This window comes from Lepisma saccharinum, chromosome 28, assembly GCF_977018435.1.
Source record: "Lepisma saccharinum chromosome 28, izLepSacc3.1, whole genome shotgun sequence".
In the NCBI taxonomy this organism is placed as follows: Eukaryota; Metazoa; Arthropoda; class Insecta; order Zygentoma; family Lepismatidae; genus Lepisma; species Lepisma saccharinum.
The window spans coordinates 33,881,666-33,900,201 of record NC_139256.1 but is presented as its reverse complement, the minus strand read 5'-3'; the positions used below and the strand labels follow the sequence as shown (position 1 = coordinate 33,900,201).

The 18,536-nt window shown below is 36.4% G+C and overlaps 1 protein-coding gene across 1 annotated transcript in view; it reads left to right on the top strand.

The window, feature by feature from the left end:
* LOC145980754 (uncharacterized) overlaps positions 1-18,536 on the top strand; it is a 76,922-nt gene that overhangs the window by 30,820 nt on the left and 27,566 nt on the right. Inside the window, exons 7-10 of the mRNA XM_083113814.1 lie at positions 855-936; positions 4,147-4,219; positions 7,194-7,368; positions 13,443-13,650. Of these exons, the coding sequence (XP_082969940.1) occupies positions 855-936; positions 4,147-4,219; positions 7,194-7,368; positions 13,443-13,650 (538 nt within the window). The remainder of the gene's footprint in view (positions 1-854; positions 937-4,146; positions 4,220-7,193; positions 7,369-13,442; positions 13,651-18,536) is intronic.

The following is an 18,536-nucleotide window of genomic DNA, read 5'->3' as shown; positions in this document are numbered from 1 at the left end:
TTGCGTGACCGAATTGTTGCTGCCATTGATACCATCCCTGACGATGTGCTGCTGCGCGAAGTGAAATACCGGCTGGACATTCTTCATGTCACTAAAGGCGCTCACACAGAAGTGTGGTAATTTTTTGTAAGAAACTTTTTGATTTGCTCTTTGCAATAAAATTACCAAAAAATGTGCAGGTGTGTTCGTTTAATTTCCCATCACTTCAAAATCCCAGCGTTTCATCATTTATTTCATTTGTATAAGATAAAATTTGCATTATTCTCTATTAAAAATAACAACTACTATCAGATATAGAAAATGTACTAACTCTACAGTGTGTTCAAAAAGAAGGGAGAGAAGGGTGATCATTGCATATCTGCCAAATGCTTAAATTAAACACTTAAAAAAATCCAAGATTTGATATCTCCCCTCCCTTTTTTAGAAAATTTCTGGACATATTAGTAGGATGCCAGGGTCTGGATTGGATAATTTTCATGCAGTAAAATAGTTCAAAACAACTCTAATGAAATGCATGAACATTAAAGAGAAAAGTATATCAATTCATAATCTTAAGAAAAATCTTAATACATCCGAAAGTAACTCAATTAATGTAAGAGTAAGTCAAAATTGTTAAAAATTAATGAACACCCTGTTTGAGATGTATAAAAATAATGATGTATCTTCAAGGTACACAACGCCATGGGAGAAAGTCACAAATTTGCCATTCTACACAACAGGAAATTATAGCCATTTTAATATATGTGTATTTCCTTTTAATTACAACATTACCGAATGTAATAAAACATGATGATTGGCTCTTCACTTTCCTATTATTTACTCTTGGTCTGAATATTTTTTTCTTAAATTTCTAGGAAAAGCATTGAAGATAAATACCAGAAACAAGAGAGTGACCATGAAGCTTATACAGACAGAAAACTTTCCGAATTAAAAGTGGTATGCATTAGTATTAGCTTAAATATTATTCAATCATCAACATATAAAATAAAAATGAGTTGTTTTTTTTTGTTTTCTTTTCTACATTAAGAACAGATAAGCTAATCAGGACTGGACTTACAGTTTAAATTGGGATCCAAACCTCTATGAGCCTCTACTGGCAAGGCCCAATATGTAAAAAGTACTCACATATACCTGCACGTTACATCTAAGTTAAGTTCTATTAACTTTGAAAACTGCTATGACAATTTACCTATGGTGCTGGACAACAGTGTTTTTAAACTTTCATGAACACTTAATAGCCGGCCCCCGTGGCAGAGTGCTATGATTCCAGGGGTCCTGGGTTCAAATCCTGGTCAGGGCTAGATGTTTGTGAGTGTCTATTCATTAATTTCATGTCATCACTAGAGGCATGCATATTTCGTTTTTGAAGAAAACACGAAATGTGAAATTATACATTGTAATGTTAATTCTTCATGTTTATGAAAGGTGTGTGTCACGAAATAATGCGAAATGAAGTTCAAAATGCGAAATAGACTCTAGAACACGAAATTAAGTGTAAATTTACCAACAAGACACTTTCTGAAGTTTGAATTATCCTGTGAATTATGCAATACATGGAAAAATGATTCATTTTTCCTGTAAATATTTGAGAAGCAAAAATGGACTCTTTTACACAGGAATAAACTTAATACTCTGGTAGCTACAAAAATGTGCTATTAGAAGGTATATGTTTATTATGTGCAATAAGTGAAGTTTTTAAATCAAATTTATCAATAGAAACAATTTGAAAACAAAAATGCCATTTTATACACTGCTTTTGATCTGATTTATTCACTGCTATAACACCGAAATTTCATTTTATTTACAGCTTTTGAACCTGAAATTGACTCGTTTTTGTACCGAGATTTTGCTTTTTTACTTACCAAAAATATGTACTTCTACTCATCACTTATCCCCTTCTTCGCAAATTAGCCAAAAGGGGCACAGAAAGCAAAGTAAAAGAAAGCAAATTAATCAAATTAATCAATGAACACTTAATATTGGTGAATATTTTACCTTATTTCCAGGACTTTAAATTCATATTTTTATAATCGAAAGAAACATTTATGTTAACATTTTAGGTTAAAAAAAATAACAAAAAACAATCCAATCTGTAATAAGGTTAGCCAAGAAACCTCAATTAGAATTTATCCACTATCTGAATATCTGAATGACAAGATATCCAGATCATTTAATGTGTGCTACTTGGTTTGAGTTGCTGTTTTAAGTCCACTTTATGCACAGTAAGGCTAATCGGGACTGGACCTACAATTTAAAGTGGGATCCGAACCACTTGTGCCTCCACCGGGTATCGAACCCGGGACCCCTCGATTACAAGGCAATGACGCTACCACTGCGCCATGGGGGAGGCCCTAATGTGTGCTACTTATCTAGGTTCCTAAGTTATTTACAACAATGAGCATGAAAGGTGAATTGACATAATAGATGAATGAAAATTCATTCCATTCCTAGGAGAACTTACCACACCTGGCATGATAGTGCAACCACTCTGCCATATGTGAACTGACTGCAGGTATTTGGATGATATATAAATAAATGCGTGGTATCTGGATTTGAGCATGCATAGTTTGTACAGTCATGGACACTTCTGGGTTGTAACGATTCCATTGAAAGTTAATGGAATTGTTATAACTCAGAAGTGTCAGTAACTGTACTAGATTTCTGTTATTCAGTCAAGATATTACTCAAGATGACATTTACACTCATGGCACAAACATGGTTGATATTCACTCCTTTGTATTGAAAAAAAAAGTATTTCAATTGTCTGCCTCCTGCATCTTCCCGCGTGGGGAGAAATGTTATTCCCAACTGACACTTCTTTTTTATATTCATGTGCCCAGACCACGTAAAGCATCTAACAAAAATTATTTTAACTCTGTTGCAAGCTTGCATGCTCTTTTATTTCTTAACTGAAACAAAGATCACTAAGGTAAAAGCTACAAAATGCATATTTTGCATTAATTTATTTTTTTGTTCTAATGGGTAATGGGTAATTTATAATGCAGAGAATGATTGATAATATAGTAATAAAAATATGCACATCTGCTTTAAATATAATATAAATTAATGGAAGGTAAAGTTCCCCGAACATGTAGAACCATGCCATGAAGGCACATTTAGGGGATGTGGGGGGTAGGGCCACACACATTCTCGATCTCGGTCATATTTGGAGGTGATGTGATCAGTACCATTCACCGGCCACTTTATCCCTTAGGGTTGCCCCCAGGTACCCATTGATTTGAGGCTGGATGAGCCCCAGAGCCACCTTATGCAGGGACATGGCCGACCTTAGATCCCCCACCCCGGAAATCAAATCCGGGTCTCCTGCATGGTAGACGTTCTACTATTATTTTATAACCAACATTAACTGACTGATAATATTTGTCTGTCTCTATGTAACCTTCATAGTCACTTCAACAAAAACTAAACATGCATTTCATGATTTTGACCATTTTCAATTTTCAAAATGCTCACATATATATTTTGAATATCACATCATCATGAACAAATCATTTGCAATATGTGTTTTTAAGTACAAACTTGATGTGACTCTCATGAAAAAAGTTGAATCGCAAGAGAATCGAGCAAGAAGAGTTTTAGATCTATTTCTTTGCATCCTGACAATAATAAAAATTTAATAGGGTGCCAATGCATTCACAGGATGCTGCGATGTTTACTCTGTTCCAACTTTTTCTCTTTTGCTCAAAGCACTGTTTTCTTTGGCACCCAGGGCAACTGCTCCCTTTCCCCCACCATGGCAATGATAGCCAGTCTCTGTGGCAGAGTGGTTAGTGGAAGCAGAGGTCCCAAGTTCAAACCAAACCCTGGGCAAGGTATTGTGTTTTTCCCATCATCCATTTCATATCACAATTAATCCAAGAGGAAGAAAAAATGACCTAAAAAAAAATAAATAGTAAGAAAGATAGAACAATGATATACCATGATAGATTTTGATCTACAGGCTAGATTGAAATAAACAGACAGCTACTGTGAATAATGGCAGAGTGTCTGAAATCAATAAATATTTAAAAAGAAGGTACCAAGAATTGAAATATTATAGTGTTTCCTAATTTAATTTTCACTAGTTTGTAAATATCCATAGACTGCATACAAAATAGCATCTAAATGATATATATTATGTTTCAGGTAGAGAATAACTATAAAAATGTGTTCAACAAGCATAAGAAGGCAGTGCAGGAGAAGGAAAGTTTGCTAGAAGGTACGACTTTTAAAACAGACTACATATCTAAACAGTGGCGGCCGGCGGCAACTATGATGGGTAGTGCCAACGTGATCAAGTAAATAGAAAAAAAAACTCCGCAATGCCCCCCGCCCCCTCCTTGAGGTTGCGCCACTAGCCAAGATGTTTGTCCTCGTTTGGTAACGTGGAAAACAACATGTGTTTAAGTAATAACGTACTAATCCGATTCATCTTCACTCACTAACCTATCTTTATACACTACAGGAAACTTCACTAAAAATATAAAAATTACAAGAGGAAAGGAAAAACAAATCCTATCACCTTCTCCTCCCCCATGCACACGTATTCTAACTGGATGTCGAAAATATCTTTGTTGTGAAAAGAAATTGTCGAAATGCAAAAGGAAACTCGCATCATCATAGGATATTTTTTAAAAAGTCTGGATGGCCCTCTTGGTGCATCTATCTATTATCAAAAATGTTCATTTAACTTTGGAAATATTAGGTTCGTTTCTCCAAAAGTAGGCAGAAATTACTTCCCCAACGGGTCTTACAAACCAGTCGTATTTAGCGACTTTTTTCTGAAGGTGGCAACTGTGTCGTGTCAACACTGCGAAAGTTCCCTCGCCAGGCCAGGCTAAGACTGGCACGGTTTCTTATGGGCTAACCCCGCCCCCTGCCACTTTGTTCTCGGCTCATGGTGGAAATGTTCCTCGCTGAGACTTCTTCAACCCTCTGCACGTGTGTCTGTCAACTTGGTTAGGTCCATGTAGGCCAGCTCTTCCACGGCACGGACTCTTGCCTCGCGAGGGTACGAACAAAACAGCTGGCGATGCAGTGAGGAGGTTGGGGCGGTTGTCACGTCAGCTTGACAGATTGCAAAATTTGAATCTCCTTGTCTGTAAACTATCAATGTATTAATTTAACTTTACTTGGCGACGTATGAATTTCTTCTGAGGGTAGTGCCATGGCACGGCGGCTCTACCCCTTGAGCCGCCGCTGTATCTAAATATATGTATTAAGCAATTACAGTACTGCATGTAATTTATGTAACAACATAGTGAGGTAATATTTGCATTTGCTTCAACAAAGCTTTTCTTTGTAAAATTGTCAAGGGCCACTTCATCTCAAATCAGGCACTTGAGGTTGCTATGGCCTGTCAAACTGCTTTATCTTCCCATTGGGCGACATGGGGCTAGTGCATCAGATTTCAACACTGCGGTTATTTAATATATTCACAATAATGAGAAGGTAGAATGCATGGCCGTAGGCAGGAAAAAATTTCGGGGGGGGGGGTTCATCCGTAAATTGTTCCCATGGGCGTCGCCAGAAATTTGAATAATAGAAATAATAACAATAATTGTACAATAATAATTAAAATTTCATAATAATAAAACAATTTTATTCCATAATAATAATACTAATAATAATAATTATTATATTATTGTTATATCCTTGAGGGGGCTTACTCAATCCAGCAGATGAGTGAATATCCAGCACAAGTTTCTTTTTGTTTTTTTTTACGTTTCATACAGTGTGTACTGAAATGCACAATTATTATACTTCGTCATTAAACTTTAGATACCTTCAAGAGAAAAGCTTTAAAAGTTAGATGGAAATTTTAGTCATAAAGCTTTTGTTGTTTGACTTTAAAATTAAATTTTTGGAATTTTGAAAAGTGTGGAACCAGTTATTCTTTTTAAAAACTTAGCCTGGTGCATGGATTGTAACCTCAATCGTGAACGTAATGCGCTACGAAACTGGAGGTACTAGGTTTGAACTCCTATCAAGGGGGATCTATTTTCGACTTTATCGGACGGGGAATTTAAAAGCTGGAAAGGGAATTTTGGGACAATCATAAGGGAATCTTCAGTCTATATTCCTTGTGACGCAGGAGCAACACTGGAAAGATGACAACAGAAGTGATAATGGTGGGGTCGCGGGTGGTCTACGATTCTGAGAATAAATCCTGTTTCACTCAAGTTTCAGAATTCCAAATGTATGACAATTCTAGCTCGATCGTTTCAACATTGTCTCCATGTATTTTTGTGATGCTTCGAAAAAAAATTGAAAATTTGTTACAGATTTTGGTTTCTGAACTTCCATTAATCCAACATGTCAGAAGCTTCGGGGGGGGGGGGGGGGGGTTGAACCCTAGAAACCCCCCCTCTAAATACGGCCATGCTGATTTTGATGATGATGCACTCTCCCTGAGTGCAGAATTTTTTTGCTACAGCTCTGTTCATGTAAAGGGTGTCCCAACAAAAATACCAGATTTCATAATGTGAAAAAAATCTTTTATTTTCATGAAATGTCATATATTTCTACATCATTGCTAAAGTACATGTTGCCAGTTTAGTGTGAAAAACAATATCTGTCATGTGTGCCCCACCACTTGCTCTGATGCCTCTTGCACAGACTTGCCTGATGACATGTTGAATTTCCTCCTTGAGTTCTGGTAGAGTTACGGGATTTTTTTTCTTCATAAATCTGCAATTTTACATACCTTCAAAGGAAGAAGTTGTAGTGTGTCAGGTTTCATGATCTCGCTGGCCAGTTCTAGTTGTCGTTGCATGAAAGAACTTGGTCCAGAAATTTGTCCTGTAGCTCATGGGATGTGTGGCAGGTAGCGCCATCCTGCTGGAACCACAAGTGTTCAATGTCAACACCATTCAAATTAAGCCACACACATTTCGTAATCAAATTGCGGTAACGTTGCCAATGGTGCAATTCAAATCTGGCATTCTTGTTGGGACACACTTTATCATTGTTTTAGTGTATGTGTTTTGTATCATTTATAAAATGTTTTACAAGATATGAATTCAATTTTAAATTATAAATTTAATTATAAAGTATATTTTCAGAAAATATGAACTAACATTCTTAAGGAAAGTAGCAACTATGTAAAGTTATTTGCACTTATTGTCTGTCAAACACCCAAGCAACAGTGATACAACTTTAGCAATGCATGCATTATTATAATTTGTTCACAGACTTGAAGAAAGCAGAAGGGCTTGATCAGGACAACCATCAGAAAGTGGAGGAACTTTCAAAATTGACAACACTTTGGGAAAAGCAACTTATCAATACAGATACTGAAATAGAAAATATCGGAGTAAAAACTACCATAGCTAAGGAAGAAATAGCAAGATTGTCAACCAAACGAATGTGAGTAGATTCCTTCGTGAGACCGCCGTCCTGTATATTCTTTTTTTAAAAGTCGATGCCCTGATCCCAACAATTTTACTAGCAAATACCTCTCTAACCTTTTTAACTGTAGACTTTACTCAATATATGCCTGGAATTAAATATTAGTAAATAAATTATGGCATAATTGAAAAAGAGTAATAGTTCAATTATGTCTAGGCATGTTGGCAAATGTAAAATTAGGTTTCAATTAGTTGCCAACCACTGGATTTAATGAAATCTTGTAGTTTCCTCAGGCTAACATCATTAAGTTAATTTGGTAAGTGCTGATTTTCATTGCCACGTTACATTTTGAACATTGAAAATTCAGAATGCCTCCACTAATAAATATTTGTCAATGAAAATGGCTATGCAAACTGAAATGACAAATTTCAGAACCTCTTGTGGCCTGATATAATTGATGACAGGGCCCAGAAGCAGGCTGTGGCCCAGCAGTTGAGAAGCACAGAAGGAATGTTACAAGACAAAATGAAACTTGATATTTTGCACTCTTCAACAGTTTCATTTCATTTCATGTTATCCAACCTTCTGGCTCTTCTTTGATTACGAAGATAAATCAAATTTATTAGTGACAATTATTCGCATAGGAATTGTAGGTTTCCTGGTGACACGATTCAAACAAGTGCTCTCAGGGTGCAAAATCACTGCAGATTGGTGGGGGGGAAGGAGTAGACAGACACACACACACACATATACACTATATACAGGGTGTCATTTTAATGGCGCTCACGGACCACAGATTCGTATAGAGGACATCAAAACAAACAACTTTCCTCAGTAACATTCTTCTCGTTGATGCGTCGATTCGACACTACAGCCATTCAAAGAAGACCATTTTGCCGCCTGGATGCTGGCAACCCAACACAACATTTGATCGTCTCTGTGATGTCATTTCCTGCGGCGAAACAGCACATGGCAGTGTTGCAAGGAACACACAAATTTTGTGAAAAATGACAAACTACCAACCACATTATTAGCTGTAAAACGAATTGAGAAACACGTTCAGCAGACCGAATATCATAGCCTACCAGCCAAGATCAGCAGTCATCTCAGGGGAAGGGGGAAGTGAACCAACGATATGAGAAATGGTAAAAACGTATTCAAAATGAAGTGTCAATATTGGATTTTGTCTCAGCCTACATGTCAAATATCAACAACAATAAATTTTATTGGACTTATAGCTTACATGTGGCTGTTTACGCCCAGCTACATGTCAATTATATTTGCAAATCTCGTTGCAAGGTTGATATATACAGGTTTGTGTCCAGATGAATTGTGGTACTTTTGTGCTAATAACGGAAGTATTCGAGGTTCACATTGTTACATTACGGCTAAAACACGTACAACCACAGCAACAATCTAATGATGAATGAGTAGCGAATATACTGCCCTGCTCACAGTTGCAAACTATTACATGTGTATCCGGTGAGTAGATAAATACAGTCGTCGGAGAGCTTGTATTACTACTACTTATATCCCTGTATTTTCAACTATTTTTGCCACTTGACTCATAATGCCCTGAATATACTAATTATGTGTTGCTTACCTTTGGAATTTTGAGTTCTTTCATTTCTATTTTGTCATCTGTTCAGTGTGCCACAGACAACTAGTATCAGAAGGACGAAGTGGATAGACTAAATTGTAGATGCCAACTTGGTAACTAGATTTACAAATATTTGATATGTAAGCTGAGACAAAATTCGATATGACCACTTCCACTTGAATTCTATTTTCTTTCTACCATTTTTTATTTCGTTTGTTTACTTCCTGTTAGGTTACAGAATGCGTTTTCTCGTTTTGTTTTACAGTACATAATGTGGGTGATTGTAGTTATGTCATTTTTCACAGAATATGTGTGTTCCTGGCAACCCTGGAATGCATCGCTTCACAACGGGATATGACGTCTCAAATGCAATCAAATGTGTGTGGTTGCCAGCATTCAGGTGGCAAAATGGGCTTTTTTGAACGACTTTAGTGCCAAAACGATGCACCAACAAGAAAAATGTTACTGAGAAAAGTTGTATATTTTCATGTTCTCTATACGTTTCAGTGGTCCGTGGGCACCATTAAAATGGCACCCTGTATATATATATATATATTTTTTTTTTTTAACCTGAATCATTTAAAAAATAAAAAAATAGGGGTATCTATTTGAAATTTCAAAGTTGCCCCCCCCGCCCCACCTACAAGAGGGGGAGGGGGTGTTCTTTTGTTGCACCACTGAACTTCCCCCTCCAAACTATCAACTTTTTATTTGGAACATTTTTTTGTAGGATGATTTTTTTTCAAGATATTTAAATGATTCAGGTTAAAAAAATCACCCAGTATATATATATATATATAATATAATTAAATATGTCAACTATTAAATAATCTAATTATATTATAAAATATACAATATATTATATTGACTGTCTCATTCAAAATGTAATTGCAAATTGAAGATTTAAATGTACTACTGATGCTATGAACAATGAGGAGGGACAAAAATTAGACAAGAAGATAATAGCTTCCTGTATAAAATTCACATATAAATGCTATTACATATTTTATTAATATATTTATATACTTCGTGGTTACTGACGAAAGGCGATGAGAAGTGGAGAAGAAATAACAACTCGGTCTCATTTCTGTGTTCTGGGGATTGCTGGGTACAGTGTCCTTAGAGATGAGGCTCTTTGTTGTCCGTTCTTTTTGTGGGTGTCGATATTATTCCAGACAAGCATATTCGAATACCAAACTCATTCTTTATGTTTCTTGTTAAAACAAAAATGCCCCTCCCCCGGAAGAGTTTGTTGGGGGGGATTTCAGGACAACATCGTTGGTGGGGGGAATTGCCCCCATCCCCCAGGATTTTGCACCCTGCTCAGATTACTAGCCCAATTTAAATGATGACTTAACCTGGCTTGTAACCCAATGCCACTTGTTTGAATTACCGATTGCAATAGATGGGGCTTATCAAATGTCTGCTTTTTGTTATCGAACACTACCTTGAGCCTGTGAATTACTACTGATCCATTTCGATAACCACTTCTCTTTCACACACTATTATTTGTTGCTTTTTAATAGTCAGATGATAGCCACATGTTTCTTGCTCCCTAACCCATTAAGAATCTGCAACTTGCAACTGTTGATATCTTCTCCTCTCTTCCCTTGATGCACTGCCACACAGCGTTGCTGGTTTGTTGGTTTTCTACCAACTGACTGGTAGAATTTTATGGGACAGGGTAGTTCGGTGGTCCTCAGCATGCAGCTTTTGCGGACACAAGAATGTGGTGGTTTATTTTAATTCTGGGAGGCTAGGACAATTGCTCTGTACCTTTGGGAGATGAGAAAAGGGTACATGGTATGAGCTTGTACAACTGATTAAAAAGTTAAACTTTTGTCCATATTGTACAGTGGCGTGCCCAGGATTCTAAAAAGGGGTTGGGGTGGGGTATGTATTACTTTTTTGAGTATCAACCCTCATTTTGCCATATATTCCTGCCTTTGACGTTTATTTTTTTTTGGAACACTGGGCCAATGAGGGGTTATGACACCCACCACCACTGGTATTGTAATCGCATGAAATTACACAGGAACATTTTTTTAGGATTACAAATAGCATATTCCAGAGTCACATAAAATTGGCTATTTGATTGTGTATATACAATTTATGGAACACATAAATAAATGAAGATAGTGAGAATCACTGCTAAGTTACTGGCTACACTGCATTCAGAGGAGAGGTACAAATAAGGGAGATAGTACAGGGTGGGGGTTAGAAGCTTGATATTGAGCTATGTCTGCTTGTATAACAGTTGGTAGACCAGTATGTTGTCTAAATCAGTGTATAAATAGCCTATAACTGAGTGTGATTCTGTTATTGCTTTATATACCGTGGTTTTGTAAATGGAAAAATGCAACCCCAAAAGTTGGTTGAACAGAATCTGCATCCACAAACCCACCTGTGGGCACCCCTGACACATTATGATGTGTGGTTGGCATCTGCCTTCTGCTTTTGTATTGTGCACCAGCACCGCCAGAGAATGGTGGGCAATGTTGAACTGACACCTGGTGGAGAAAGTGGCAACTGTAATTCTTGGAAGCTGTCACGTACACAAACTGCATTGTTGTTCTTTGAGGTACAGGATCATAGATGGCAGCATGCAAAAAGAACGACGTTTATATTTGATGATGCATAAATCAGTTTTGAAAGTGGACCAGAGATGGCAGCACACAAGAAAACTTATACAATTGTAAATAGAGAAAAAGGAAAGCGCTGATGTGGTGAAATAATGATTGTAGATATTAATACTAATTATAATGAAAGAAAGAAATGAACTTAATACAATAACAGGATATAAATAAGGTGGAAAGGGTAATTAATATTCAGTAATAGCATAAGTGATCATTATATAAAAGTAAAGAAGTCGAATTGTAATTACGATTCTGTGTCTTTTTCTGTTCCCACGAACTGAGAGTTTCGTGTGGCTTTTGGTTTGTTTTGTCCCAGGTGTAGCACCATCTCACGGCAGGCACCCAAGCACTTTTGATAGGTGCATCTATTGCAGCTCCAAATTAAGGTTAGCGCCAGCCAGGCGGCGATCTTTAACTAACCCCTTTCTCTTTGTTTGTCTGGGAGAACGATTTTATTAATATTTCCGTCAATTTGGATAAGATCAACAAAGAAGCCCAAAGAAGAAAAAATACACATTATGTAATAATTACAAGAAGAAGAAGACTTAGTAATTACAAGAAGATGAAGCCTTAGTAGTATAAGAAGAAGATGCCTTAGTAATTACAAGAAGAAGAGCCCTTAGTAATTATAAGAAGAAGAAGCCTTAGTAATTACAAGAAGAAGAAGCCTTAGCAATTATAAGAAGAAGCTTTATTAATTACAAGAAGAAGAAGCCTTATTAATTATAAGAAGAAGAAGCCTTAGCAATTACAAGAAGAAGAAGCCTCAGCAATTACAAGAAGAAGAAGCCTCAGCAATTACAAGAAGAAGAAGCCTCAGCGATTACAAGAAGAAAAAGCCCAAAGAAGAAGATTGGCTACAATTAATAAGATATTAAAATAGAAGAAAATATTGTATGAAAAGATTTTCCAAAGTTATCTAATATTTGTACATGATTATTCAAGAATATATGACGAATTGTACCCTCCGCAGTGGGTTAAATCTATTGTTTCTGTCCATATATTCGTAGTGTTAGTCACCCTGATCTGTACCCAGAGATATCTCATCGTTTCTACCCTGTGCTAAGCTGGTAGATGCTCATGTGAGAGGACGTAGCAAAGCCTTTTAATTCAGATGGTTTTAAGGGCACAGGCAAGAGATGGGGTAGAATATAACTGAGCTTGCACATTCAGACATGGCTATGAATTTAAAAAGAGAGTACTCTTATCTCTTGAAAGCTCAGATACATTTCTGTATATCAGCTGGTCAGTATTTCCAAGGCTATCTTCATCAAGAAATATAGGAGTTAAGGCCAAGCCAATATCAGTGTATTGGCATTAGTCAATGTGCTATCAGTAATGGATAGTGCTGATTTGAATTTAGTCACTGATACCTAACTATACTTTTACAGAGTCCAAGTTTCTCATAGTCTGCAAAATGCCATATGCTAGTTTTGCAGTCTCAATATTCTAGGAGTTTTTCTAAATGCACACCGTTCATTTTGTACTAGAGGATTTATGATCAAATGGCAACCACTTTATCATTCTGATTATGAATGGATTGTTGTGAAGGTTTTTTACTGTTATCAATAAAATACTCGATAAAATTTCTTGATACTGATAATCAATATTCTACTGATCTGATATAAAGTATCAAAATGTTCCATAATGAACATGAATGGTTTTGCATTGTGAAAATTATTCAAACAGTTGTTCAAATTACAAAATGATCCAATATGTACTAAATTTATGACATGGTATCAGCTTACATATTCAGAGTCAATAATTTTTCACAATGATTAAAGATTAAAAATAAATTAACAAATCAGCTGGTTTCAGAGAACTAAAAGTTAATTATTTTCATTAATAAATTTCAGAGAAACAGCGAGTGCACTTCATAAGGAGCTGGATGAATATAAACGACAAATGAAAGAAGTCGAAGAAGAAATAAAAACTGCCAAACTTCAAAAATATCAGGCAGAATGGACAGGTGATGAGCTGATAAAGGACCATCACTTATCTGTCAGCAACACAAAACAAGAGTTAGAAAGATTAATGGAAGAGCGTGATACAAATCTGAACAGGGTATGAGGCATCAAATTATTTGACAAATTACTTAAGTATTACTAAGTAATAAACTTAAGTATAGTTAAGTAAGCATACTTAAGTATTCTTGTGAAGTCATAAATCTTAAATTTTTATTATCATATATCCCTTGATTGATTGATTGATTTTGTGTTTTAAGTCCACTTTATGCATAGTAAGGCTAATCGGGACTGGACCTACAGTTTAAAGTGAGATCCGAACCACTTTGTGCCTCCACAGGGAACAGAACCCAGGACCCCTTGATTACAAGGTGACAACGCCACCACTGCACAATCGGGGAGGCAATATTTTCCTTGAAGTTGAGAAAGTAAATTATCCACAGTGGATGAAGAAAATATACCTTTTTCATAACTTATAATAATAATAATAATAATAATAATAATAATAATAGTTTATTTAAAGTACTGAGAACAGTTAAAAAGAAACCTTATACAGCACTATGTCAGAAAGAGTAATATCAAAGGATTATCTCATAATGGTTTTTACAGCAAATCACATCCTATACTTACATAGAAAAAGGACACAGAGTAACAATCCACCAAACAACCTCTCGTACAATTTAAAAAAAGCTGACTTTAACAAACTATACAACAAACTATCGGTCGTTAACTGGGATACACTAAAACTCTGTGATAACGTAAACGAAATGACAGATATGTTTTACAACATAATATACGAAGCATTTGACGCGTGCATCCCCTTAAGACGCATAACCCCTCCTAAATATCCATGCTGGTTTACCGCCAATATAATTAAAAAAATAAAAGCCAAGGCTCACCACCACCAAAAATGGAAGCAAAACGTAGGTAACCCAATTCACCATGCCAAAAAATTTAAAGAACTCAGAAAAGCAATCAAAAAATAAATATCAGCCGCCCATAATAATTACTTGTTCGACATCGAAAGCAATATTCAAAGTGACCCGTCACTTTTCTGGTCGTACATAAATCGCAACAGGCAAAACAAACAGTTTCCAGTTTCTTCAAACAATGAACCCATATTAAACCTGAATACCGTCGTTGATGAATTTGCGAAATACTTTCAATCTGTGTACGCAAACAATACGGCAAAGTATAACCTCGAGATCATGGCGGGGCACACAGAGTGCAAAACGCTAGATTCACTCAACATTCAGATGATCAGTATGTCTGAAATTGAAGCAGCTGTAAAAAAATTAAAGCCAAAGAAGTCGGCGGGGCCAGACAAAATCCCACCCTACATCTTCAAAGGATGTGTAGACATTTTAAAAATTCCACTCTTTGTTATCTACAATGCGATATTATCTTCCACGCAGTTTCCCGAACGGTGGAAAGTTACTGCTGTATGTCCAGTGCCGAAATCCTCGGAGAACAGAAACATACAAAACCATCGTCCCATAGCTCTTTTATCTGCCCCTGCTAAAATATTTGAGCAAATCTTATATTGCCACATATATAACCATGTCAAAGAAACTTTATCTGAATTCCAACATGGCTTTCTGCCCAACTTCTCAATAGAAACAAACCTTGGCGAGAAACTGCATTATATAAGCACGGTGTTAGATGATGGGGGACAGGTGGATGTAATATACACTGATTTTTCCAAAGCCTTTGACACCGTAAATCATGATGTACTACTAAGTAAATTGGGCACTTTCAACTTTTCCCTTCCCCTCAGGAAACTTATGGCGTCATATTTAATGAATAGAAAACAATATGTCTCGTATAAAGGCCACGCATCCAGCGAATTTCTAGTACATTCCGGAGTACCTCAAGGGTCCAACATAGGACCTCTTCTCTTTCTTCTATTAATCAACGACTTACCGGAATATTTGATTAATTCTAGAAAACTGTTATTTGCAGACGACCTGAAATTCTTTCAAAGAATAAAAAATATTGAAGACTGTGTGTGTCTACAACAAGACATAAATAGGTTGAGTGTGTGGTGCTTGCGCGACGGTCTTTCTCTTAATGCAACAAAATGCTATTCCGTAACTTATTCTAAACAAAGAACGATCTTAAATTTTCAATATAAACTTAATAATACCAATCTAAAAAAATCTGAAACAGCAAAGGACCTAGGAATATATTTTGACTCTAAGCTAACTTTCACTCACCATATTAACAAAGTAATAGGCAACGCTTACAAACTTATCGGGTTCATTATTAGAATGGGCAGAGACTTTCGAGACACCCAAACACTTAAGGTATTATATTACTCATTAGTGCGTTCAAAACTTGAATTCGGGTCTGTTGTATGGAACACTGACAGTATAGTACAAACTACAAAAATAGAGCGAGTACAATCAAAGATGTTACGTTATATGAAGTATAAACTTGAAGGTACTTATCCCAAATTTGATTCGTACAGTAATCTAATAGAGGAGCTCCGAATGCACAGGCTTGACGATCGAAGAACAGTGCGCGACCTGCTGCTGCTCTGGAAAATATATAATGGAAAACTTCGCTCTCCTCATTGGATCTCACAATTTAAATTACGCGTTCCTAACAATAAGACGCGACCCAATCATCAAACCTTTTTTGTGAGAATGAGTATTCTCTACAACGCCTTAGAAAAGCGTAACAAAAAAATTGATTTGTTCTCTATGCCATATATACAATTTAAAAACTGTGTAATGAATACAATATCAAATAACAGTCACTGAAGCATGTATGAAAACCTGTATCTCTGAACTCTCTAACTGGGCATCAGCCTGTTGAGTTCATTATTGAAAAATAAAATAAAAATAAATAAATAAATAAACATATAATATTTTAAAAAGGGAAGTCATAATTGAAATCATTGATTAATATTTTTATAAATTCACCACCATTTTTTAATTTTACAGACAATAATGAATTCTTTCTTGTTTTATATTTTGGAACATTATATACTATTGTATTTATAAAGTATTCACTATCAATCCTATTTGACAAAATGTTTTGTATCAATACATTAATTTTATCTTTCCTTCTTGAACTCAAGGTTGTTAAATTAAGTATCTCCAACCACTCCATATAATTTAACGATATGTAACTTATCTTCATTTTCATACAACGTAACCTAATAAATAATTTTTGAATTGATTCAATTTTCTCGGTGTGACTATTTGCTGCTACATTCCATAATTCACTTCCATATTCCACTAATGGTCAAACCAAAACTAAAAGTAGGAATCTAAAAGTTTCCATTCTATTAAAGGAAGTCCAATTAAAAAAATATGAAACCTAAAATCTTTTTAGCTTTTTACAAACTTCATCAAATAGCAATTTAGAATTTATAATTATGCCAAGATCCTTATGACTAGAACAAATAGAAATCTTATTAGATTTTATAACATATTGAGAAACAGTATAATTTGTTTTTCTCGAACATCTCAATAGTTTGCATTTAGCAAAATTAATTTGCATACATTTATGTCACACCATTGTACTCTATTAAGATCATCTTGTAATTTTAAGACTTCCAATCCATTTTTTATATCCTTAAATATTTTTAGATCATCGGCATATAAAAGACAGGATGATTCTCTAACACTAAATATAAGATCATTGATAAAAATTGCAAATAAATATAATAATATAATAATAATAATAATAACCTATGGCTCGACAGCCTTGGAAGGGACTTGGCCTATCTCCTGACTGCCAGCTCCCTCCCACAATCCTACCTAGAGGTGTGGAGTTCTTCAATTGGTAATGGGGTGACATCAAACCCTCAGCCGTTATGAGATTTCCCAGACCGGATTATGCTACTCACTAGTAGCTCCCCAATTTCCTCACAATGGTGGGTTGTCATTGGTCCTATACACAGGCTGAATACCCAAGGACTGAAACCAGGCAGACTCGAACCCATGCAGTCCTGCAGTCGGAGCCAAAAGCACAGCGCCTTAGACTGCACGGCCACGGAGGAGGACTTTTTCGTAACTTACAATAATTATTTTTGAAATATTTTAAGAAAACTTTTCTTCGGTCTTTCTTAGCATGTGCTAACTTTCAACTTAACTTGATCAGGATGAAAGATTGTTAGTCATTTACTAATAACAAGGACTTTGGGCAACATTTTGTCATGACAATATGATGTCATTAATGCACATGTATATTGGTAGTAAAAGGTAACCAAAAAAGTTCTTGCCATTCCAGAGCAGTGATAAACAAAGAGCAATACCTTTAGGTTTCGAAGTAATCTCCATCAGCATCCAACACCTTTTGCCAACGTTCCTGCAGCTGCACAATACTTGGTGATAAAACTCGGTGGGCTTGGCTGCAAAGAAGTCCGTGAGTGCATTCCGAAGGTCTCCCTCATTTGCGAAGGATCTCCCACGGAGGTGGTTGTCGAGGGAATGAAACAGGTGGTAATATGTTGGTGCAAGGTCCGGTGAATATGGTGGATTGCACAGTGTCTCCCAGCCAAGTTGCTGAAGTGTCTCCCGGGTCCTCTTTGCCACATGTGGCTTGGCATTGTCGTGCAGGAACAGCACACCCTTGCGATTCACCAATGCCGGCTCCTTCTGCCGCAATGCACGGTGCACCCTTTGCAACTGCTGAGAGTAGCGGTCAGCAGTGATGGTCTGACCAGGTGGAAGGAGCTCGTAATGCACCACTTGCCGACAATTCCACCATAAAGAGAGCATAACCTTTTGCGGGTTCAGAGGTGGTCTTGAGGTGTGAGGAACAGGGTCATGTGGCGACAACCAATGTCTGGTACGATTGGGAGTGTCATAGAGGACCCACTTTTCATCACCAGTGAGCAAGCGATCAAATGTGGGTGTGTTCAGGTGCCAAATGAGCAAGGACAAACAGGCTGTCACTCGTTGTTCCTTGTTGGCTGCCGACAATGTGTGGAGTACCCACTTGCTTAACTTGTATGACTTCCCTATCATATGC